Source organism: Lontra canadensis, unplaced genomic scaffold (genome assembly GCF_010015895.1).
Source record: "Lontra canadensis isolate GAN:19392208 unplaced genomic scaffold, GSC_riverotter_1.0 scaffold29, whole genome shotgun sequence".
In the NCBI taxonomy this organism is placed as follows: domain Eukaryota; kingdom Metazoa; phylum Chordata; class Mammalia; order Carnivora; family Mustelidae; genus Lontra; species Lontra canadensis.
The window spans coordinates 1,947,056-1,970,574 of record NW_022631023.1 but is presented as its reverse complement, the minus strand read 5'-3'; the positions used below and the strand labels follow the sequence as shown (position 1 = coordinate 1,970,574).

General features: G+C 61.5%; 1 protein-coding gene across 1 annotated transcript in view; it reads left to right on the top strand.

Moving 5' to 3' along the window:
* Positions 1 to 13,962, top strand: part of AIRE (autoimmune regulator) — a 29,623-nt gene extending 15,661 nt beyond the window's left edge. The window contains exons 3-16 of the mRNA XM_032865513.1: positions 4,279 to 4,548; positions 4,977 to 5,151; positions 5,392 to 5,547; positions 5,837 to 5,911; positions 6,471 to 6,584; positions 7,403 to 7,545; positions 7,637 to 7,717; positions 8,448 to 8,563; positions 9,624 to 9,723; positions 10,246 to 10,428; positions 10,968 to 11,086; positions 11,172 to 11,274; positions 12,941 to 13,009; positions 13,840 to 13,962. Coding sequence (XP_032721404.1) covers positions 4,279 to 4,548; positions 4,977 to 5,151; positions 5,392 to 5,547; positions 5,837 to 5,911; positions 6,471 to 6,584; positions 7,403 to 7,545; positions 7,637 to 7,717; positions 8,448 to 8,563; positions 9,624 to 9,723; positions 10,246 to 10,428; positions 10,968 to 11,086; positions 11,172 to 11,274; positions 12,941 to 13,009; positions 13,840 to 13,920 — 1,785 coding nt within the window. The 3' untranslated portion in view covers positions 13,921 to 13,962. The remainder of the gene's footprint in view (positions 1 to 4,278; positions 4,549 to 4,976; positions 5,152 to 5,391; positions 5,548 to 5,836; positions 5,912 to 6,470; positions 6,585 to 7,402; positions 7,546 to 7,636; positions 7,718 to 8,447; positions 8,564 to 9,623; positions 9,724 to 10,245; positions 10,429 to 10,967; positions 11,087 to 11,171; positions 11,275 to 12,940; positions 13,010 to 13,839) is intronic.
* The last annotated feature ends 9,557 nt before the right edge of the window (positions 13,963 to 23,519 follow it).

The following is a 23,519-nucleotide window of genomic DNA, read 5'->3' as shown; positions in this document are numbered from 1 at the left end:
CGGTGAAGGTCTAGATAAATGGAGAGACAGACCATGTTCATGGATTGCAACACTCAACATAATAAAGATGTTAATTTCCCTCAGATTGATACAAAGGTTCACTGTAATTCCTATCAAAATCCTAGCAAGATTTTGTATAAATAGAATATTTTAAAATTTATATGGAAAATCAAAGGAACTAGAGTAACAGAGACAATTTTGAAAAAGAAAAGTAAAATGGGAGCAGACAGAGAAGGCCTACTGGAGTTCAAAATTCATTATATGGCTGTGGTCTTTGAGACTGTGTGGTACTGGTGGATGGACAGATACACAGATCAGTGGAGCAGAACAGAGAACCCACAGATAGATCCCCACCAATACATCTGCCTGACTTTTAGAATGAGTTTTTATTTATAGTAAGATAAACATACCGTAAGATTTAAAAGTTTTAGCATTTGAAAGTTCAAAATGCTGGAGTAATTAGTCCACTGTAATGGCGTGCAACCATCACTGTCTATTTCCAGAACTTTTTGGTCACCCCACATGGACATTCCATACCCATTTGCTGTCACCCCCACTCCCCTTCTCCCAGCTCTGCAAGCCACTGATCTGTTTTCTGTCTCTACAGATTTGCCTCTTCTGGGAATTTCATATAAATGGAGCCGTGTAATGGGCGGCCTTTTACGTCTGGCTTACTTCAGTGAGCATCACGTTTTCGAGGTGTATCCGCACTGCAGCAGGCTCTGTATCCCATCTTTTTCACGGCTGAACAATTCCGTCGTGTGGCTAGGTTACGTTTGATGTATCCATTCTTCCGTAGATGAACACCTGGGTCGTTCCCGCCCCGTAACCACTGTTGAATAGTGCTGCCGTGGACATTTTTGCACAGGCTTTTGTTTGCACACCTCCTTTCAGTTCCTTTGGGGATGCAGCTGGGAGTAGAATGGCTACTACGGTAATTCTTATCAAAGAATTCAGCATATTGAGGTACCTGGCTGACTCGGTCGGGGGAGCTTGTGACTCTTGATCCTGGGTTTGTGGGTTTGAGCCCCACGTTGGGTGTGGAGATGACTGAAAAATAAAATCTTAAAAAAAAGAAGACCTTAACTTACGAAGGAAATTACTGGGGAGCCGCCATTTTTCTCAGTTGGGTGCACCATTTGCATACCCCCAACAATTTATGAGTGTTCCAATTTCTCCATATTTCTGCCAACATACTACTTTCTAGTTTTGGATAATAACCATCCTGGTGGGTGCGAGGTGGCCTCTCATTTGGTTTTCCTTTGCATTTCTCTAAGAGTTAGTAGTGTTGAGCATCTTTCATGGGCCAACGGAGGCTCAGACAGGGTCATGCAGCTCACTGGTGGCTGACAGGGTATTAAGGTCCTGGCAAAGTGTCACCAGGAGACAGAGCCTCCCTGGATGCCCTTCCCAGGTGGGAAGTCCCTTCCTGCCCTGTTCCCCGAGCTGAGGCCCAAGTGCCCTGAAGCGGTCCCTACCTCCTTACCACTGGGAGCCCAGCCCCTCCCGGGAGCCACACGTTCAAGCCTCCATCTGCGGCAACACAGAAGGTCACCGAGTCCAGGCTTCTTTGAGGGAGCCAAGCCGAGCAGCCGAGGAGGAGCCCCCTCCAGTCTCTGCCCTACCCTGCCCTGATCTCTGGGCACATCACATAGGAAGCATTTCCCCCTCTTTGACCTGACACAGCCTGGGCCTGTGAGCAATATCCTGTGTGCTGAGAGCATGGACCCGGACACCGTCCATCCAAGGCCATTTACTCACAGCCTCCTTGGGCCTCAGTCTCCTCATCTGTAGAATGGGATCATCAACGCCGGCCTAGCTGGGCAGCTGCGAGATGGAGTGTAATTGCAAAGTACTCAGAACAGGGCCTGGGGCGCGGTGGGCGAGACGTGTCTGGTGCGTAAAATGACCACGCTGGAGGAAGAGATCCCGCACAGGTGGGGACAGAGGCTTGGAGACGGCCAGCCGAGCGGCAGGCGGGTCTCTGTGCCCTGCGCCTCGAGGGGGACCAGAGTAAGGCCCAGCTCTCCGACGGCCGGGGACAGCTGAAGGCAGGGTGGGCCCCTTGCCCTGGCTCCTCTCTGGGTCTCATAGGCCGCCCCCAGCAGCCCCTGCAGGAGGGGGCTGCCAGGGAAATCCCCACGGGGTGGAAAGTCCAAAATTCTCCAAGGAGCCTTGCAGATCTGTTGGCGAGAAGCTGGGCGGCGCCTGTAAGCCGGGCTGGCTGCTGACCCAGGTGTACCCACAAGGCTTTCACAGCTCGAGAAAAGTGAAGACTCAATCCTTTTGGCTATTTTTATCCCCTGGACTGTTGTCTTGTGGTTAAAGTGTCCCTTGATGAGTCGGCTGCTGGGGGAAAGCTCGGCCAGCTGTGGAGTGACACTGCAGGGCAGCTTGGCCCGAAGGAGGGGGACACCGAGCTGCCAGAGGGGTGGCTGCGGTCACCCTAAAGCCACCAGCACGGCTCCTCAGCACCCCTAGAGCCTCTCTGTGGGACCCCTGCAGCTTGCTGGCCCAGCAGGTGCCCTCAGATGGGACACGAAGTGCTCGGCTCCCTGAGACCAGACCCCCATGAGCAGGGATGCAGCTGCTCCAGCAGATGCTACCGTCAGCAGGGACTGCGACTTCTGCTTTCTTTCAGAGGCCACAGTGCATCCCGCTTGCAGAGCGGCCTGGCCAGGGGTGGGGCGAGCACGTGCTTCTCTGACAGGGCGGCTGGCCCTGCGTCAGTGGGAGCCCGGGGGTGTTCCCTCTGGGCAACTGTGATGGCACAAGGCAGGACAGGCTGGGACCGCCCCAAGCCCCACCCCTCTGCGGCTACTACCCACAGCACTGCAGCCTCTGGGCTCAGAGCCCTGGAGGATGGCAGCGCGGGAGGGCCCTGCTCCCAGGCCGGAGGCCCCAGAACGTTCCACAGCCAGCCCCGTCTGCTCTGACCCTCATTGCTCTCGAGGTCCACACACAGGTCCCAGCTCTCTGGGTGACGACCCCCACAGCCCGAGCCCAGGCTTGTTCCTGAACACCCCAGAACACCCATTGGGCAGCAATCCGAGGGACCCAGGCCTAGGGAGGGGGACAAACCCACACAGGCCTTCCTTGGCAGAAGGAGGGGGCCCTCAGCAGCGCCCCCATAACTCCCACCGCAGTAGAGAACATAGCAACCTAAACTCGTGAGGGATCTTGGCGACACCCCCACCCCCACGGAATCTGTCTGGGCCCCTCCCCTTGCCCTGGTGACCCCTCCTCCCAGCCCAGCACTGCCCTGACCCTGGGCTTCCTGGGTCCTCCCACCCCACACTCACCACTAGCCCATCCAAGACTGTCCAGATTCTTCCAAAGACCTCCCGTGGCTCTGAAGCCTGGCCTCCTGGACGTGCCTTTCGTCTGTGGCCCTTGTGCCTCTGACCTAGGCCAGGCTGGGTCCTGTGATCTGGCAGCACCCGGTCCCCCACACTCACCCATCATAGCCTGGGATGCGGGTCCCCTGTCTGCTACAGCCCCCCAAGGATGGCCTCCCCGATTCCCTGCACCATCCTCCAGCCTCTGTCGTCAGCCCTGGAAAGGCTCCTGGGGCGTCCCTCCACTGGGCCATGAGCAGGACAAGGACAGGGGCCCACGCTCAGGGGCATCCGTCCACCGAGCCAGCTGCTTTCTCCAAGCTTTTTCGGAACACACCTGCAGGAAGGGGCAGGTAGATTGCAGCTGGTCCCCTGGGGCGTGTGCTCCTGTTGAAGATTGGTCTCAGAGAGGTAAAGCGACTGGGCCAGCATCACACAGCCTGTAGGCAATGCCCAGTGCTGTGCCCACTGGCATGCACTCAGTCCTCCATCAGACAGGCACTCCTCCATCTGACCCTCCTACAGCCCAGGCCCAGGGCCCTGAGCAATGGAGGTGGTAATGCCCACTCCCCACTGGGGACCCTGCCCCAGTCAGCCCCGTGGTCCCTGGCTGAGTGTCCCGTGCGCCTTGGGTGAGGTGGAAGGTGCCTGGGCTGGCTGCCTCCCAGCCCTCTCACCAAGGGGTCGGCCCCAGTCCAGAAGCCTCCTTTACAAAGGGGAGGGATGCCAACAGCCTTCTGGCAGGTGCGGAACTGGGGGGGCCTGGGGCCTTGTCCTCACTGGATTACACGGAATTTTCCATGCTGGCCCCTCCCTCTGGCCCTGATTGGTTCTGGGGAACAGCCTTTGCTCTTTTCGGGGAGAGTCTGCTATAACAGGGACGGGGTGCTGGCTGCGCTCAGCCCTCCACAGGTGCCCGCCCCGCTGTGCCCCCGGACAGGGCCGCGCGGGCCAGGAGGCAGAGATGGCCCAGACACTCCCCAAGTCCAGCGGCGTCCCAAGGCCGCGTGACCCCAGGCGGGGAGAGGGGGCCCCGAGTCCCATGCCCCCAGAACCCACGACGGTGGGTGAGGCCCGGGCAGGTGGGGACGCTGTGCTGCGCCGTCTCCTGAGGCTGCACCGCACAGAAATCGCCGTGGCCGTGGACAGCGCCTTCCCGCTACTGCACGCACTGGCCGACCACGACGTGGTCCCCGAGGACAAGTTCCAGGTGGGCCCAACCCGGACTCCTGGCACCCCCCAGTCTCCCCAAGCCCTGCCGTCCAGCCAGAGCCGACGTCTGGGAGGGCGAGCTTCAGATGGGCCTTACTGGCCCCCCACGAGTGGGTGTCCGAAGATTGGGATGGGGGCTGCTGGTGTGATCACAGGTCAGGGGCCTGGCCTCCAGGACAAGTTCCTGTCCTCCTGATGCCCCCTCCCAGCCCTCCTGAAGCTGCCCTCCAAGCCAGGGGTGTGGTCCCCGAGTCCCAGGCCGGTCTCCCTCGCCCCCAGCACCCTCGGGCATGCCTACGCCCACCTCAACGCAGGGGCATGGACACAGTGCCCACGTCTCCTGCAGCACCCTCTGGGAGGGTGGCAAGAAGTGGGGGTACTGGGGAGGCAGGCGGCAGGGCCTCCCACTCCCCACCCTTGCTTCAGGAGACTCTGCGTCTGAAGGAGAAGGAAGGCTGCCCACAGGCCTTCCACGCGCTCCTCTCGTGGCTCCTGACCCAGGACGCAGCTGCCATCCTGGACTTCTGGAGGGTTCTCTTTAAGGACTACAACATGGAGAGATACGCCCGGCTACAGCCCATTTTAGACGGCTTCCCCAAAGGTGGGGAGGGCACCGTGGGGATGCGGGGGTCCCACGGGGCTCGGCTCCCCTCGCTGGGGGCCTGCGGCGGCTGGAGTCACTCCAGCTGGACTGAGGAGGGAGGGTCAGGGCGTGGTTAGGGAGCCCCTGGACATCACCCAGGACCGTCCTGGCCTCTGCGTTGCCGAAGGGCCGGGGTCTTGCCCTCCTTGCCAGGTGGAGGCTCCGGTCTTGAGGCTCGGCCCCCCTCGCACCCTGCAGATGTGGACCTCAGCCAGCCCCGGAAGGGGAGGAAGCCCCCGACGGGCCCCAAGGCCCCAGTGCTGCTTCCCAGACCCCCCACCAAGAGGAAGGCCCCGGAGGAGCCAAGGGTCGCTCTGCCTGTGGCATCGTCTCCACGGGGGACCTCCAGCCCAGGTGCCTAGTTGAGGAGCTAGTCGGCCACAGACTGCCCTGGGGAGCGCCTCACCCCCGACCACACCCCCTTCCCCACCGCCTGGCCAGGAGCCTGCCCAGTAGGGGCTGCAGAGGTCCCCTCTGGATACCTAGAGGGTGAGCCTAGCCGTCCCTTGTCCTGGGACCCTGGGAAGTGGGCAGGATGTGGACACCAGAGCTCAGTAAAGCAAGGGGACCCAAGCGAGTTGGGGAGGCCCCACCTTGGCCCCAGCAGGGAGATGAGGGCAGGGCTGGTGCGCTCCCCCTGCAGGCTCCCAGGCGAAGGCCAAGCCGTCCAAGAAGCCCGAGAGCAGCGTGGAGCCACAGCGCCTCCCGCCGGGAACCGGTGAGCCAGGCGAGGTGGGGTGCTGCCCTCGGAGGGCCTGTCCTGGTGTCTCAGATCACCCCACATGTGGCTGGCCCCGTGTCCCCGTCCTTCAGGGTCAGTGCAAACCACGCTTCCTCCAGAGTGTCCTGCTTGTCTGTCTGCTGGATGAAGCCTGGCCCCTCTCTGTCCCCTCCTTGCCCCAGCCTGGGGGACCTCAGAGACCTCCTGTGGTCACCTGGCCTGCAGGCCACCCCCGAACTTGGCCTCCCTCCCAGCAGCCCAGGGCCAGGTGCTGGGGTCCATGTTCATCCCTGCCCTCTGTGCGGAGTGAGCTCCCACACACACCCAGCACGCACACACACACGCACACACACCCACGGGTTCTCTCTACAGTTACTCATGGGCTGTCTGTCTGTCTGCGTCCAGGGGCTGGGCCCCCTCCAATGCCCGCCCTGGGCAGAAGGAAAGAAGGGTTCCACAGCCCAGGCACCTCTCGTCCCCCCGCCGCCTGCAGCAAGGCGGTGTCCAGGGGCTCTCCTTGCGATGGGTGACCCCCATCTGCCTCTCCTCTTCTCAGGAATTCAGACCATGTCCACTTCGGTCCAGAGGGCCGTGACGGTGTCGTCGGGGGATGTCCCAGGAGCCTGTGGGGCGGTGGAGGGGATCCTCATCCAGCAGGTGTTCGAGTCAGGTAGACGGCTCTGGGGTGGGGGGGAGCTGCCAGAGGGATGTAGGCCCCCGGACCCCCGACCACCCTGAGCACCTGGCGGCCCCAGCGCTGGTGGGACCATGACTCTGCTACCTCTGGAGGGGGGATGGGCACCGAGGGCTCCCCTCGGGGGTATGGGGCCCTGGACTTCTGGGGGGCCGGCGGTCCAGGGCCACAGCCTGGGTCAACTCTGCGCATTCAGACGGGCCCCTCAGGGTCTTGGACTCACCCCCCCAACAGGAGGTTCTCCCACAGGACAGCCTGAACACCTGCGCGCCCGCCCCACCTCCCTTCCCTCCCTCTGAGCTGGGCAGCTGTCCTTGGGGATGCTGAGGACAGTGAGGGCCAGCTGGCCCCTGGGAGCCAGGGAGGGTCCCAGGGAGGGCCCCGAGGACCTTGCAAGAGCTCCCCATGGCAGTTATGACCAACGGCCACAAAGGGGCAGCTTCGAACAACAGGACTCCCCAGATCAAGGTGTCTCAGGGCCTTGCTACCTCCGAAGGAAGGCTCTGGAGGAAACTTTCCTGCCTTGCAGCTCCCTCCCCCGGGATGCCCACAGGCCTCCACCCTGCTGTCTGCCACCAAGCCACAGGGTCTCCTCCCCGTGTCTGTGTCCTCTCCGCTCTTCTTGGGGGCACCCGTCATCGGACCCAGTGTCTCCAGCGTCCCTCGGGAGCCTGGTCCCAAGCAGAGCTGGGCTGAGCGGGGCGGGGGCGTGGCAGGAGCCAGCGGCCGAAAGCCTGCCCAGGGCGCCCGGTCCCGGGGCCGCTGAGCGGGGCCCAGCCGGCCTCTCCTCCCAGGTGGAGCCAAGAAGTGCATCCAGGTCGGGGGGGAGTTCTACACTCCCAGCAAGTTCGAAGACCCCAGCGGGGGGAAGAGCAAGACGCGGGGCAGCGGCCTGAAGACACTGGTCCGGGCCAAGGGGCCCCAGGCTTCTGCCCCCGTAAGCACCACCCTCTGAACCGGGAGCTCAGCTGGGGCGGGGCCTGCCGGACTGGGATCCTCTGGTGGTGACCCTCCCTTGCCCCCAGCAGGGCGGAGGTGAGCTGAGAGCCGGCCAGCAGGGCAGAGCACAGGCGGCTCCCGCCCTCCCCAACGAGCCCCAGCCCCACCAGGTAATGCGCTGCCCACGGGGGGGGAGGGGGTGGGACACGCCTCCATCACCTTCTGCCCCGAGCCCGGGGCGCTCCCGTGGGGGTGAGGACAGAGGCCTGGCTTTCCTTTAGCGCTACTCTTTCTGGTAACACACAACCGTAAAATTCCAAGTAAGTCAGGGAAAGCAAGTCCTACCAGACTTTGACCACCACTGTCTGCTCTAGGCACCCGCTGTCCCTTGTCTCCCAGTGGGCCAGTGGGTGGGGGGTGGCCCCTGCTGGGAGTCATGAAGCGGAGCATCAGTTCCTGTCCTTGGGCTCCCAGTGCAAGGTCACGGCTCTGACAGCCCCCCTCCCATACTGGGCGGGGTGCTGGACCCCAGGCACTCAGGAAGGGCAGGATCCCTGCCTGCCTCCAAGGGCTCCCCGGAAGGCAGTGGCCGGGGTTAGGGGGGCTGGTTATGACAACGAGTGTGCTCATCGCTGTGCAAGGCTGCCTGGTCTGGTGGGCTTCTGGAGGAGGTGACTCCACGGAGGGGACTGTGGCACCATTTGGGCAGGGCCGCGAGGTGGGGACATCTCAGAGGTGGGGACATTGGGGGAGGGCAGGGAGCAGGGGCAGAATCCGGGGCACGGGGCCAGCAGGGAGCAGGCAGGGGATGCGGCAGTGGAGCTGCTCTGAGGGGCTCCTCGGGAGGGCGTCCCCCACCCCGGGATCTTCCAGAGGCTTCGTGTGTCTTGCCCGCGTCAGAAGAACGAGGACGAGTGTGCCGTGTGCCGGGATGGGGGGGAGCTCATCTGCTGCGACGGCTGCCCCCGGGCCTTCCACCTGGCCTGCCTGTCCCCGCCGCTCCGGGATATTCCCAGGTGAGCCCGGCACGCTGGCCACCCAGGCTGCCCCCGCCTGCCTCCATGGCCTCTTCTACCCAGCGGACCCTGACCCCGGGCAGGAGGCTGCCCAGAAGTTTCTCTGTCCCGCGGCTGGGAGGGAGGACTTCATTCACATCACTGGACGTGAGGCTGGGGCCTAGGTCCTCCCTCCCCACCTCCCCGTGTGCCCACACTGCTCCCCCATCATTCCCCAAGCCTGGCCAGGAGGGGGCCCCAGAGGGCAGAGAAGAAAGAAAGCTCCTGGTGACAAACAGCTATCCTGTCCCATCTCACCGCACACCCACCAGCCCAAACTCCCCCAAGCCGCCGGTCCCCCCCCTCCAAGCAAGGTCGTCTTCAAAGTCAGGCCGAGTGTGCCCATCCCAGGCAGGGTACCTGTCCGGAGTCTGCCTCCTGGCTCTCCCTGCCCCCGATACTCCCAGCCCTAGCCTCTCCCACCAGCTCCCACAGCAGGAGGGGAAGAGCCTGGGTGGGACAAGTGACCCCCCTTCTATCTTGGCCCAGCCCCCTGAGTGACCTTGACCAGGTGGCTTGTTTCTGAGCCCCAGATGCTTGTCACTGGAATGAGAGGGTTGGGGCGGGGCTGCCGTCTTCCTTCCTGCCCTTGACCATGTCCCCTTCTGCTGGGCACCACCCGCTTGTGGAAACGTGGGTCCGGGGGGTATAAACACCTCGGTTCAGAGAGGTCCCACTGACGCAGCGCCCATGAGAGCCACGCCCAGGCTCTCTAGGTTAGCAGGAGTCCCGGATTCTCGGGGCTCGGCAGAGACGCTCTCAGACAGGACACCGACAAGGCTAGCGAGGGCCACCCCACCAGGGGTAACCTCCCCAGTGTCCTGGGCTCTCCTGCAGACTGGCCGGGCCAGTGCCTCCCTCGTGGCTTTGCCCACTGGCCTGCCTGAGCCTCCATTTCCCCACCTGAAAAGGGAAAGGGGTGACTTGGAGGGAACTTCAGGCCTCCCCTGCCCTGCGCATTGGGAGTCTACTGTCCCTTCTGCTCGCCTTGCACGCCCCCGGCTGGTGGCCACGGGAGCAGCGGGACGTGGAGGTGTTCCAGATGCCTGCAAGCAAGAGCCCCGCCAGACCTGCCCCGGGCCGAGGAGCCCCCGCCCCCGGAGCCGCCCGCGGAGTCCCCGGTACACGCAGGCCCCTTCCAGGACCCTCTGTCCAGCCTTCTGGCCGCTCCTGCTGGTCAGGCCGGCCCCAGCCATGCAGCTGTGCGCTCCCCGCCCTGGCCTGGCCTCACTGGCTCAGCTTTCCGCACTGGGAAGTGGCCCTTCCAGTGGCCCCATTTCTCTGGCCTCAGCTCTGTCCGTCCAGCACAGGGATGCCCTTCGGCTACTGAGAACATCTCTCAGAACGTTTTGAGCATCCGGCTGGAGCCGAGTCGCAGGTGATAGAATACAGACCGCGGTATAGACTGAGCTCACTGACAGCCCGTGAGGGCCACAGACACCCCGCGAGGGCCACAGACAGCCCGCCTCAGATGGGGGCGCAAGGACCTTGCTGAGCAACTGGACCCAAACCTTTTCAACCCAGTGTGGGGTTCCCCGACACCAGCTCCCCTGGGCTCCCAGGGTCCGGGGATCACTGACTCCCTGGGTGGCCCTGTGCCAGTCCCCCTGTGGCCTCTCCAAGCACTGACCCTCTGGTTCCAGGTCCTTCTGGGACTGAGGCTGACAGGAGAAGAGGCAAAGGGACTGTCCAGGGAGACCCTGGTCGGGATCGACACCGCTGCCCCCTACAAGCAACTGCCCGCCCCACCTTCGGCAGCCCCCTTGCCGGTGCTGGACCCCTCAGCCCTGCGTCCCCTACTGTGTGTGGGCCCCGAGGGGCAGCAGGTGAGGGGGTGCTGGGGTCGGGTGGCTGTCTGCCGAGGGCTCAGGGCCTGCAGGCCCCCACATGGAGCTCTGACACGCTGAGGGGGAGGGGGTTGTCGTCAGATGGGGGGTCAGGGTCAGGGCTGAGGGAGGCCTTTGCCAAGAGCCACCAGACTGGCCATGGAGAGGGCGGCCCGGGGGCTGGGTGATGGAGGAGCGCCCCCAGAGCTGGGCCGGGAAGGAAGCTTCCAGAGGGACCCCAGCGGGAGTGAGATTCTGTCCCTGATCCTGAGACCCCTACCCCCAGCTACCACGATAAGGGGGGTGGCCCCTCATTGTTGGGGAGTCCCAGTCCCCCACACCCTCCCCCTCCTCTGGGGGTGCAGTCCTGGGGTCCCCTTGACTAGCCCTAAAAAGGGGTTCTGGCCCCACCAAGGCAGAGGAGGTCTCTCCCGGCTGCAGTCCGAGGGTACCGGTGTCCCTGAGCTCCCAGGGGCGGGGCAGAGGGCGTGGCCGTGCGTGTCCCCCTGTCCTCCCGACACCGCGCTGCTCCCCTCCAGGGTCCCGCGGGAGCGCGGTGCAGCGTGTGCGGGGACGGCACGGACGCGCTGCGGTGCGCACACTGCGCCGCCGCCTTCCACTGGCGCTGCCACTTCCCTGGGGCTGTCGCACGGCCAGGGTGAGTGCGACGACGGCTGGGGCGCCGGGCCAGGGAGGGACACCGCTGGCCACGCCGCCCCCGACACCCTGTCCGCTGTGCGCAGGACCGTCCCGCGCTGCCGATCCTGCTCCGGAGACGCAGCCCCGGCCCCCGAGGAGGGGGCGACCGCCCCGAACCCCGCCCGCGCTGCGCTAGGGCCTGCCAAGGTCAGTGCTACCCAGGGAGGCCCTGACCCCGCGGGATTGGGGTGGCCGGGACACCTCCAGGGACTGCCCAGGTGCCCGCTTCCCGGGTGTGCACCAGTGAACCCCTCGTTGGTTGTTTTCGCACGGTACAGTTGTTCAAACGGGCCCCTTTTGGGTAACTTAGCATCGGTTTGAAAGGGACACCCACTCAGCAACAGTGGTATGAGTTGGCGGTTGGATTCCCGTTTCACGGTGACCGAGCCCAGCCCCAAGTTCCCCTCTCCCAGTCCCTGGGGCGCACGTAGCCCCGGTGGGTGGGGGTGAGGCGGGAGCAGCATGGAGGCCCCACACCTGGGAAGAGCAAGCCCGCTGGGCTGCCCAGTGTGGCTGGGCTGCTCGGGGCTCCTAGTCCTCTGGCCCCTCTGGGCGCCCCCGCCCCAGGCCCCCCTGCAGCCCCCTCCTGCCGCCAGCCGGGAGAGTTCTCCGTGGTCGTCAGTCTGCCTTCCAGCTGAGCCGCACTGGTCCCGGGAGCCCGGAGGGCTGGGAGTCCTGTGTGCAGGGCTTCCGGACGTGTCCCTGACCCCAGGACAACCTCTGAGGGCCCTGGGGGGGGCGAGATGTCCCACCCCCATCCGTGGCCCAGCCTCCTTCCCAACAGTACCACCTACTCCCCGACACGCAGTGTGGGTAACAGGCCAGCCCAGGAACTGGGGGGCCAAGGCCGTGCCCACGAGGGGACTCCCGCACAGCCCCACAGCCTGGCCCGCACCTGCCCGCGCGCACTTTGCGGGTCGGCCTGGAAGGCTCGTCCCCACCCGTCTGCACCGCGCACCTCAAGCACGCGGAGGGGGGTGGGGGGGGCACCGTGCCCGCCCCACCCCAGGGGGTCCTTCCCGAAAGAAGATGCTTCCTCTTGGACACCTGGGATCTTTGCTTTTAAAAGAGCTCGTCCTTGCGATGACCTTGGAGAGTAGCCGTCCCCGCCCCTTTAGCCCCTCCCCCGGCCCCACCTTCCCCAGGCGCAGTCCCAAGAATGTGGGTGTGGCCCGGACCTTTTTTTACCCCAGCCCCGCCCCCCCCAGACAAGCCCTGGAGGCTGTGCTCCCCCTTCCCGCCCTCGGGCTGGTGCTGCCTCCCAGGACCCGTGTTGATGAGCTTGGACTTGGCTATTTTGAGCCAGAAGCTGGCCGCCTCCTGTGTGGTTCGTTCCCTGGCCCGGCCCCATAGCCAGGGGCACCATGGGCCCTGGCAGTGTTTGTTGGATGGTTGAATGGCTGGCATAGGACCAGGCGCTTTCCTCTCTGGGCCTCAGTTTCCCCATGCGTGGCAGGTTCCCTGCTAGCTGGTTCTCTAAGTTGCCTGGCTTTCCCCAGAAGGCTGCGCGTCGCAGGTGGAGGCAGGCAGGCCCCGGGAGCCTCGGGGAACCAGCTTCCAGGGGAGCGGGGCTGGCTCGCAGTCAGGAGCTCGCTCATGCCCACCCTGCCCGTGCCCAGCAGCCTGGGAGGAGCCAGTGCTGGAATTCAGATCCCAGGGCCCTGCCTGGGGCAGCGGCCCCACGGCTCTGGCATGAGCCTCTGCCCCTAGGGCCCCCCCCAGCCCCATGGCCTCAGCAGGGAGTCCTGCTTCTTTTTGGCGGTCCCTAGCAGGGGTGCGGAAGCTGGGCTGACCTTCCTTTCCTGGGCTGCAGGCAGGGGACAGTTCTGCTGGTCACGAGCCGGTTCTGCACAGGGACGACCTGGAATCCCTCCTAAGCGAGGTAACATGTCACCCACTGGTCCCTAAAGCAGCCGGCACCCAAGCCTGCCCAGCGGCTGGGACAGCCCCCTTCTCTGGGGCTCCCAAGCATCACAACAGGCCCATGAAGGCCCCTCCCCGCACATGCAGGAGCCCACAGGGGGCCCTGAGCCCTTCCCGCCTCCAGCCCTGTCGGGGGGTCCTAGACCCTGGGGTCCGGGGACTGCAGAACCTCACACCAGCACTGCTGAATCCTGGCGTACTCCGGGGGTGGGTCGGGCGCGCTGGAGCCTCTCAGTGGACCTCTCACGGCCCCATCAACCCAGGCCTCTGCCCCCAAGGACGAGAAGCTTCAGTCACTGGGAAGAAAACGGGGCTTCTAGGGGTTCCGCCTTCTTTTGACAGGGGTCAGACTCCTCCAGCCATCCCCAGAGCCAGGGGGCCAACATGTGTCCTCCTCGGGCCGTGGGGCCCCGCCCTGTGCGGTGGGCTGGGCGCAGGGGGGTCCCACACAGTTCAGGTGTCTTTGGGGGGGACCCCAGGCCCTGTAGCTCTGGCAGGGGCAGCTGCCGGAGACCAGGCCCCTGAGGGCAGGGAGGGAGAGAGCCCCAGAAGAAGGGGCAGAACAGCCGCAGTGGCCTCGCCCCGTGCTTACAGGATGCTATGACGGAGCACTGGATGAGGAGTCCATCCCCGCCTGGCACGTCTTGTGGTGCCTTGGGCCTCAGTTTCCCTACCTCTGAATGGGAGGGTCAGGGTGCTCAGAATGCCTGGTGACCCTGGCGGCCAGGCTGTGCACAGCTGTCTGCGGGCTGTGCTCGGTCCCCAAGTCCCCACTCTGCTGTCTTGCAGCACTCCTTCGACGGAATCCTGCAGTGGGCCATCCAGAGCATGGCCCGCCCGCTGGCCGAGGCGCCCACCTTCCCCTCCTGATCCAGGAAGCCGGGGTCTGTGGGGCGGCCCTGGGGGAGGGGAGGCCCCCGCCGACGACGCAGCCTCAGCTGAGAACGGAGCCCTGCTCCCCACTCCCCACTCCGAGTCAACATGCTTGTGAGTCCCCGCTCGTGCTTACGGCGGCCTCCCCTGAGCGGGCAGCAGGACACACTCCCCAGCCCTGGGAGCCGGGTTAGGACCAAGAGAAAAGGAAAGGTCCAGGTGTCGTCTACACTCGGCTTGCAGCCACGACTTGTCTTTGCGCACACACCAGCGTCGCACAGACTCAGATAAAAACCACTCCGCGGGGGTTTGACGTGCTCTCCCATGGGGGGTGGGCCCCTGCCTTTCCTGTGCCCCAGGCGTAGGCCGCGCTGGTGGGAAGGGATAGGCCCGAGAAGCGGACAATGTGCTCCTCTTTCTGCTGGCTCCTGTCCCCGCCGTCCACCTGCAGTGAGGTCCAGCCCCCCCATCGTCTGCTGCCCCCACGGGCCCCCAGCTCCTGCGCCCCTCAGAGCCTCGGGGACTGACAGCCTCCTTCGCTCGGGGCTCCCCGTCCGCCTCCTTGTTCCGTCAAACGTTTACCTGGGAGACCTGGGTGGCAGATGGTCTGTATCTGCCCAGGCAGGCTGGTCTGAGGCGACTATTCCGGCTGGAGGGACAGATCGCGTGTAGGAGGCAGGTGACCTCCGTGAAGCATGAAGCAGGCCCAGGCCGGGCCAGGAGGATGCTGGGGATGGAGGCTGAGGGGGCAGGTGGGGGGACAAACACCGGGCCAGCGGGTCGGGGTGAAGGGGGCCACAGGGCCAGCACCTCCCCTTACTTTCCTTGTGGTGCATGCTGTGGTCAGATGCTGGCCCATGGCCAGTGTCCGGGCCAGGACCCTGCGTAGGACACAGCTCTTGGGTCGGTTGTGGTGGAAGAAGACATCGGGGCCATTAGAGCTCCCCACCCGCAGGGACCCCGTGGTGGGTCGCCCCGACAGGGAGGGAGGGAGTGGCCACAGGCCTTGCCCTGTGTGGGCAGCTGAGCTGAGACCCATGTGCTGACTTCGGACAGCAGCTTGCGTCCCTCCCAGGGCAGCCCAGCCAGGGAGTGACATCAGGGATAGGACTCGTGGCCCTTGGCGCCTCGGGGGTTTGGCTGGCTCACCCCACTTCTCTGGGCACCTCCAGGGCCCCCTGATCCACACACGGCCTTCTTGGGCAGCACCTTGGGAACAGGCGGGAGGGGCTGTGCTTTAGGGTTGGGTCAGGGCTGGGAGGCCAGACCAACCCCCAGCGGCCGGGGTAAGCGCCCCGTGACCCTTAGTTGAGCTGCTTGTTCAAACGAGGACGTCCCCTGGGTGGACATTGGTGTTCTGAGAGCAAACAGGCAGCTGGCCCAGCCAGGCCATGTGGGCAGTGGTGGGACAGACAGACAGTGGGACAGCAAGGCTAGGAGGGGCGTCCCCAATGTGTAGGCGGGTGATCCCATATCTGGACTGGGATAGACAGAGATGGGCATGGGGAGGGAGTGCCCACAAGTAGGCCCAGGCTCGGTGGCCCAGAGCAGGGTAGGGGCACGGGGGGTGGGTCATCCCAGCTCACAGCGCCCCACTTCCCTGATGGAGGAGTGCCGCCGGGCCCTGAGCCCAGCCTGTCCCAACCCCCTCACTGATGGGGTGGAGTGGGGCTGGACCTTGAGCAGCTGCTGGGGGGGGGCCGTGGTGAGGGAGGGGCTGTGTTGGGGAGCTGACAGGGAGAACCCACATGCTGGACCCTCCTGCCCATCGGCGCCCACATCCCCCCTTCTGGAATGCACCCTGACCAGGAATCCCTCGGCCACTGTGCACAGATGTGGGCTGGCCTGCCCCCTGGGCAGCCCTGGCACCACTGGGTCTCCCCCTGGGGGTTCCAGGGCCTGTGTACCCCAGCTCCATCTGAATCCCTCTACAGACCGGCCCACGGAGGCTCCCCGGGGGCTCAGGGGTCCCGCTGGTGACCCAGCTGGCTCATCTCCTTAAGCTCAGGCTTCTCCTCCGGGGGGGTCTGAGGCCCTGAGCTCCCCTCATCCGGCCACACCATGGGCCACACGGCTTTGTGGGCGTCTCTATCAGGCGGCACTTCCATCCTTGAGAAACCGCGAGAACTGTCTGGTGTGCGTGGCGGGAGGCGTAGAAGGACCCCCAGGCCCGGCCTCCAGCCCCAGGCCAGGGACAGCGGTGACCTGTGTGCCCACATTTTCAGTCGCTCTCTGCTGGCCATGAGCCTGCCTTCCCGTGGCCGTCGGGTGCCTCAGCAGCTCAGACGGACAACAGAAATGAGCAGAGCGGCTGCCTTCCCGGAGGGCCCTGCGGCCCTACAGCTGGCCCAACCGAGCTCCGCGCACCGAGAGCAGACACCCCGCCAGCTGTCACACGTCCGCTTGCTCTCGTCTGTCTTTCCGTGGGGTGGAAGTTTGTCTGGCTCGTCTGGCACGAGAACAGTGTCTGCCTTCGTAACGGCCCGAGTGGCGGGTGCGCGCTGGGCCGAGCCGGTCCTCACACCCGGCTTCCCGCAGAGCGGCTCGGGCCGCAGACGCTCAGTCCTGGGGCTGCGGGCGCGGGCAGGACCGGCCCCTCCCTGGCACTCCGCGTCCTCAGCTGCCGCTCCCTCGGAGGCGTGTGTCCTCGTCGCCTCGTCTCAGAGGGACCCTGGTCAGACGGGGTGAGGACCTGTGCTCGTGACCTCCTTTTACCGGAAGCACCTCAGGAAGAGCCCGTGTCCAAACACCGTCACATTCTGAGATGCTGAGGGCCGCCAGTGCTGGCCGGTCACCCAGGTTGCCCTCTGTAAGAGTCCCAGCGGGGGCTCAGCCCCGGTGTCCCCACCTCGGTGTTTCTTCTCAGTCCTCCGTCCTTGCTCAGGTGCCGCACCAGCTCCTTGGCCGTGGATCCTACGTCTGGGGGCTGTGTTCAGACGTGAGCCCGAGCTCTCTGCCCCGCGGCAGTGGTCCCCTTGCTAAGTCCCTTGCCGTTGTCAGTAAGCGCCCTGAAGATCTTTTTCTTTAGAGGGGCCGTGACTGGGCCAGAATCCTAGTATCAGCTCTTCTAGTCCAAAGAGGCAGCCAAGGCCTGTGGACAGGCCAGCACTTGCTTGGAAGCTCTGTTGTCACTGTTTATGAGCAAGGGGTCCGAATTTCATCTGAGGCCAGGCCCTGCGGCCAGTCCTGTCCTGAGGTGCCCGGTCCTGTTTGGCGGACTGAGTGGGCTGGGCTGGTGCAGGGTCAGGGACATCACTCACTAGTAGGCAAAGAGCCTGGTGTCATGTCTCTGTCCCTCCACCCCCACTCCCTTTGTGACCGTCTCTTGTCTAGTTACTTGCTGCCTGTCCCCTCCTGATGGTGTGCACTGGGGGCAGTCTGCATGACAGACCACGAAGAGACCAGGCTGACAAGGGGCCAGCACAGAGCTGGTTGGCAAATACTGGCAGAACTAGTGACTACGACTTTGAAAATGCATCAAACATTCTGTGTTCAGAGCATATCTTGATAAACAGGGTTAGAGGCCCAGAGTGGGGTATTATCCAGACAATAGAAATGCTGAGTACAAGCCTGGTGGGGAAACAGATGAGTATTAATTTAAATTATGTGTATTTACTTACCTATTTATGTATTTCTATTTACATATATCAATGTGTACACATGGATGTAGAGTATGCGTATGTATAAAGAAAGAAGGTATATAGAGTGTACATGTACAGGATACATGTAAAAAGAGAGTATACATATGTGAATACATGTGTGTGTATGTGTATGTAATAGTGTGTGTTCACGCACGGGCAGAGGGACGTTCCAAGAGGAAATACAGAACAATGAGTACAGGTTGTTACAGCAGGGATTATGCATGATTTTCCTTTGCAAGTTGTCATTCAGATTGTTTTTAAATAACTGTACGAGTATGATTTCTGAAGGGCACATGTACTTCATGCTGGACATGCGTGCCCAGAGCTGGGAGCCCCTGTGTGTGGGTGGTTGCCCACTGCTGCCCCGAGCCTGCACCTGCCAATCTTGATAGAGCCTGTGTGCCAGTGTGAGTGAGAATGAATGAGCACTGCCTTGCCCTCCATTTCAGCACGGTGCTTCCTATCGTGGAGGTGGGGCTCTCGCTGCCTGTTCTCTGAACATCCCTTGTGATGACCCCAGGAGCTGCCCTTACACAGAGATGAGGGGCAGCCCCAGGCCAAGTCTGAGCAGCTGCCCTGCCATAGCCAAAGGGCCGCATGGGGGCCTCCCAAGTGGACCCCATGAAAGCAGTGTCTAGCCCTGGTTGGCACAAATGCTGTCCCACCCTGTGTCCCCAGGCTTTCTGGTTGGGTGTCTTAAACACCCCATAGATCTGTCCCCTTCTCTGTCGTCCCACTGTAGAGCCAGCTGGCACTGCTTGGACCCCAGAGATAGCCACCCGCCCCCCACTGCCTCTGCCCCGGAACCATCTGTCCCCTCTGTCCACCACCCAGAGAGGCCTTCCTGAAGACCCTTCAGAGGAGGGGATGGGGTCAGTGGCATACGGGACCATTGTACTGCTCTCTCTGCTTGATTGTGTGCTTGAAACCCAATGCAGCAAAATGGGAAAGCAGGCCCATGAGCAAAGACAAAACCCCCACAACAGATGCTTGGGTCGTTTCCAAGCTGCCAGAAGGTGATTACGGTCCCTAAGTCAGCCAGCTGCCAAGCCAGCCACACACCTTCCCAGAGGGGACATCCCAGCACTCCCTGTTGACATGGGCCACCTCCCCAGGCAGGTCCCCGCCCTGCTCCTCTGTCTGACCCTGGACTGCATTTGTAGCACCTGTGTCTCCCTCTGGCCCACAGACCATGAGCAGGGGACAGGCAGACGAGGCTTGTGGTGGGAGCCTGGAAGGGGTCTTCCTTGGGGTTGATGTGCAGGCGTTTGGGATGTTTCTGCAGCTGGTGCAGACAACCAGATTGGGCAAGTTCTGGGCCAGGGAAAGCAGGCAGGGGTCTCCCAAGATGTCTGCAAGCGAACCTCCATGCCACAACCTTCCAGAAGACCCCCAGGCAAGTGTTGGGTGGTTCTGAGGCCTTGGTAGATGTACCTGGTGGGGAACTGACCTTGGTGGAGGGGAGGGGACAAGCCAGCTGAGAAGCCAGTGGAGACCCACAGTCCCTTCCCCACCCCAGCAAAGGTCAGGAGGTCTGTTCTCTGGAGGGGGCAAGCAGTGTGTCTGGACCTGAGAACACCACCAACAGTTGAGACAGGGGCTTCTCCCTGAATGCACATGTCCAGGTCACCACAGGCACCCCCTCTTTGTTCAGCTCCAGACAAAAGATGGGAAGACTCTTCCCTTGAGTCTGACCAGCCTAAAAGGACAATGGTCCTGGGGACTCCCCCAGCAAGTGGCCCGGCAAGGTCACTCTGCAAGGCTTAATAACCTGTCACCTGTCACAGAGGTTTCACTGCTTAACCACAACAGTCAACATTCCCCAGACATCCCTCCAACATGATCAAGAGCCAGACAAACAGAAAGAAGTAAAGATGAGTGGATGAAAGAAGAGACTTTCATGTCAAGAGACTTAAATGAAACTATTGAGATCCTTAGGGAGACAGGTCCTCTATTCAGGAAACAAGAATAGGACTCTGTCAAAAGAAACATCCAGAGAATCAAAACCTTGTCCGCAGAGAGAACTTCACACAAGGCTGGGGTATCAGGGGAAGGAAATCTCTCTGAAAGTAGAGCGGAAATGAGCTAGAAAATAGGAAAGTACAGACAATACACAGAGGTGGTCAGCCCAGGATCCAAGCTGTAATGGACAGGCACTCCCAGAAGAGGGAAGGGGAGAGCAGAGAGGAAGAAGTCCTTGGGGAAACTTGCCCCAGGTGGAAAACACACACAACAGCACTGGGAGGGTGCAACGTGTGCCCAGCTGATGCACCTCCTGGTGGAATTCTGCAACAGCTGGGAAAGGAAGATTCTACAAGCTTCTGGAGAGAGGATATTGGGTGGTGTGCAAATGGTGAAGAATTGGGAGTGACTTTGACTTTTCAATAGCAACATTGGAAGCCATAGAACAATGGAATGAACCTACCTCTGCGATTCTAGAGCAAGATGCTTTCTAACTAAAATTCTATATGCAGCAGATGTCCATGCGGGCATCAGGATAGAGCAATGCCAATTCAAACACATGCAGAGCCTCCCAAAATGGCTCCATGAGCGCTTCATCAGGAACATTCTAGATCACGTGCCCCACCCAGATTTGGGAACTGGTGGACGTGAGATGCTCAAAGGACGCTGGTGGGGACAGAGGTCCTAAGATGACAGGTGCACACCTGATGGTGATGGCAGTATCCACACTGGGGCAGCAGGGCTCAGGACACAGTTTGAGGGCTGTCCCCAGAAAGATGTTGTCCCTGCCATCATTCCGTCTTCATAGTCTGAGGGCAGACAGCCAGGTGACTGGCCCCGATTGTTATCTGGCCCGAATTGGCTTCACTGTGACCAATGAGCCTCCTTTTCTCCTCTGTGATAACAGGACGTATATATTTATCCTGTGTCTCCCAGACTCCTAAGAGCTTCTAAAACTCTGGGGATTTCTTGCTGTATAGGGCTGAGAGGAGCACCTTGTGTTATTCAAAGCAAGGCCCTTTCAGCCACACCTGAGGGTATGTCAGCGAGATGACTCTTGGAGGACGGGGGACTGGTCACCAGAACCAACCAGCGATCAGAGAGTGGGAGCTCTGAGCCACCCCAACCTCAGAGAGAGTCAAGGGACTGAGGCTGAGCTAGTTACAAATGGCTGGCAACTTAATCCATTGTTCTAACAGGACAGAACCCCATAAAAATCCTAAGAACAGGGGTTTGGTGGGCTCCCGGGTTGGTGAACACACCCGCCAGCCACCATGAGGACAGAAAGCTTCTGCACTTGGGACCCTTCCGGACCTTGCCCTCTGCACCTCTTCACCTGGCTGTCCATCCGCAGCCTTTATCATACCCTTTATAAAAATCAGTAAGGAAAGTGTTTCCCCGAGTTCTGTGAGCTGTCCTAGCACATTATCAGTCCCGAGCAAGGGGAGTGGTGGGAACGCCCCCAAATGTGGCCAAGTCGGACAAAAGTGTGGGGGACCTTCGGCCCCACTACTGTGACTGGCAGCTGAGGTTGAGGCGGTCCTGTGGGGCCGAGCCCTTAACCTGTGGAGTCTGACCCTGACTGGGTAATTAGAGTCAGAATTGAATTAAATCATTGCACACCCAGTTGGTGTTGGAGAATCAGTTGGTGTGGGAAACACATCCGGGCACTTGATGTCAGAAAACATTCAACGTTTTCTCTGTAGTCGGGATGTGAGTTTGATCATCTGAGAGCCAGAGGGGCCCTCAGTTTGCTTGGAAGCAGGACAAACCAGCCCAGGCCCCAATTACACGCGTGCCTAATGTTTAGGACCCGCCCACACCATAGCCTGGCTGGCTTGCCTTCTGGGAAGGGACCCGTGGTGGCTTTAAAACATGTCAGCACATTCTTTGATACCCATTTGTTCAAGAAGGGGAGCTTCATTCCTCTCCCCTTGAGTGCAGGCTGAACCGAGCTTCTTGTTTCTAGTGGGTAGAATGTGCTAGAAGAGCCATGGGTGACTCCTGAGGTTAGGACATCAAAAGCACTGTGGCTTTCCCCTTGGATGGCATTCTCAGGGAGAAGCCAGCACCATGTTTGAGGACACGGAAGTGGCCACAGCCACATGCCATCGCAGGAGCAGCCCCTCCCGCCCCGTTCGGGCCCACAGATGATGCAGCCACCCTCACGGGAGATCCTAAACCAGAACCACCCCGTGGAGCTGCTTGCCAAGCCCTGAGTCTCGGAAACCATGAGATCGCAAAGGGGTATCGCTTTACAGTCCTCCAAGTTTCAGGATACTTGGTTACAAAGGTCTCCCTGAGAGCTGGCAGCTGTCAGGGGGACAGGCAGACTGTGGCCCAGGGACCATTCCAACTCTGCAAGAGCCTCAATCCAATAGTGGCTCCAGTGGCCTTTCCTTGCCCAGTGACCTTTGTGTTTGCCACTTTTAGCTTTGCACCGCGAAACCATGCATTTTCAAGTGCACACACAAGCCCACAGACACATATATAAAACTAGAAGAAAAGCAAGAAAATGGTGAAAGAAAACATCATCATATTTGTTATCCTGGAGGGCACATCGGTGTCCAGCTCACACTCTCTACCCTGGACACCGTGCCTGCTGCATTCGAACTTTCTGCAGTTAAACGAGATGTGCAGTCTGTCCACGGTCTCCACTCCTCTGGCCCCCTGCCCCTTGCCAGTCCCCAGACCTCTGCTCTTTCTCAATATTCCACACAATGGAATGATTTTTGTTTTGTTTTGTTTTTGGGGTAAAAAAACATTTTAAATGTTGTTAGTTACCTTCTTTATTCGTTATTATCATTATCATTTGTGATAAAAAGCTTTAGCATTAGTTTTTTTTTTTAAGAATTTATTTGTTTATTGGGAGGAAGCAGGCACAGGGGTGGGGAGAGACGCAGAGGGGGAGGTAGAGGGAAAGACTCCCAAGCGGACTCCAGGCTGAGCTGGGAGCCAGCTGTGGCTCAGCCCTGCCCCGCTGAGATCCCTGCCTGAGCTAAAACCAAGACTTGGACGCTGGCCCCCTGTGCACGAGGCACCCAGGTGTGAGCTTCAAGTGCGCGGTGCAGAATTGTGAGCAGGCGCCCATACGACCGCGGCGCTCCAGGACTCAACCTGTGGATGGGACCCCTGCCCGCCCTTTGACCAATACCTCCTGGTTTCTCCTACCGCAACGACGTAATCTTTACAGGCCAACCTTTTATCAGAACGAAACACAGATAAGGAACACGCACAGAGCAGACACCCCTTGTCACCACTCCGCTCAGGAAATGCAATGTTCCCTGTGTCCCAAGATGCCTCGTGGCTGTCCGGGCCTTCCCAATCTCCAGTCCTGAGTCAGGGCTCCTGCAGGGTGGGTCCCCCCTTTGGGGGTCCCTACTCACCAGAGAGGCTCCACCACGGCACCTGACCGACCCAGGGACCACGTAAGGTAGAGACCATTGTCCCGACCCCACAGGACGGTGTGCAAGTTTTCCAAGGGCTCAACGGATGTTTACCGAAGCAGGAATGAACGCGTGAAGCCTGGTTTTGCGCTTCCTCCCGGCACCCTAACTGAGCACCGCGCTCTCCGTGGCCCCTGTTGAAGCCTGAAGGCCCTTCCTGGCTGCCTGAACAGGAGGGAGGGGAACTTGGGCTCCTGCCACCAACTTCTTGAAAAGCCAAGTTAACACAGACCGGGCCTAGACCTGCAAATACTTCGCAGGACTTGGCAGGGGACGGATGGTCTGTAACGCGCTCGGAAAGCTTCGCCGCAGGTGGGGTTTAGCCCCTGGACTCTCGGCGGCGACTGTGCGTCCACGCGCCGCGTTTGCTAAATTGAAACAACACGGCCGGGTTGGTCCGAGGTCGCAGAACCCCTCGCGGTGGCTGTGCCGCCCCGTGTCGTCCAAGCGGGGCCCGGAACCGCCTCGCGGCCGCCCTCTCCACCCCTGCCCGCGCCCCCGGCGGGTGACCTCACACGTGGCGCGGGGCGGGGACAGCGGCGCGGGG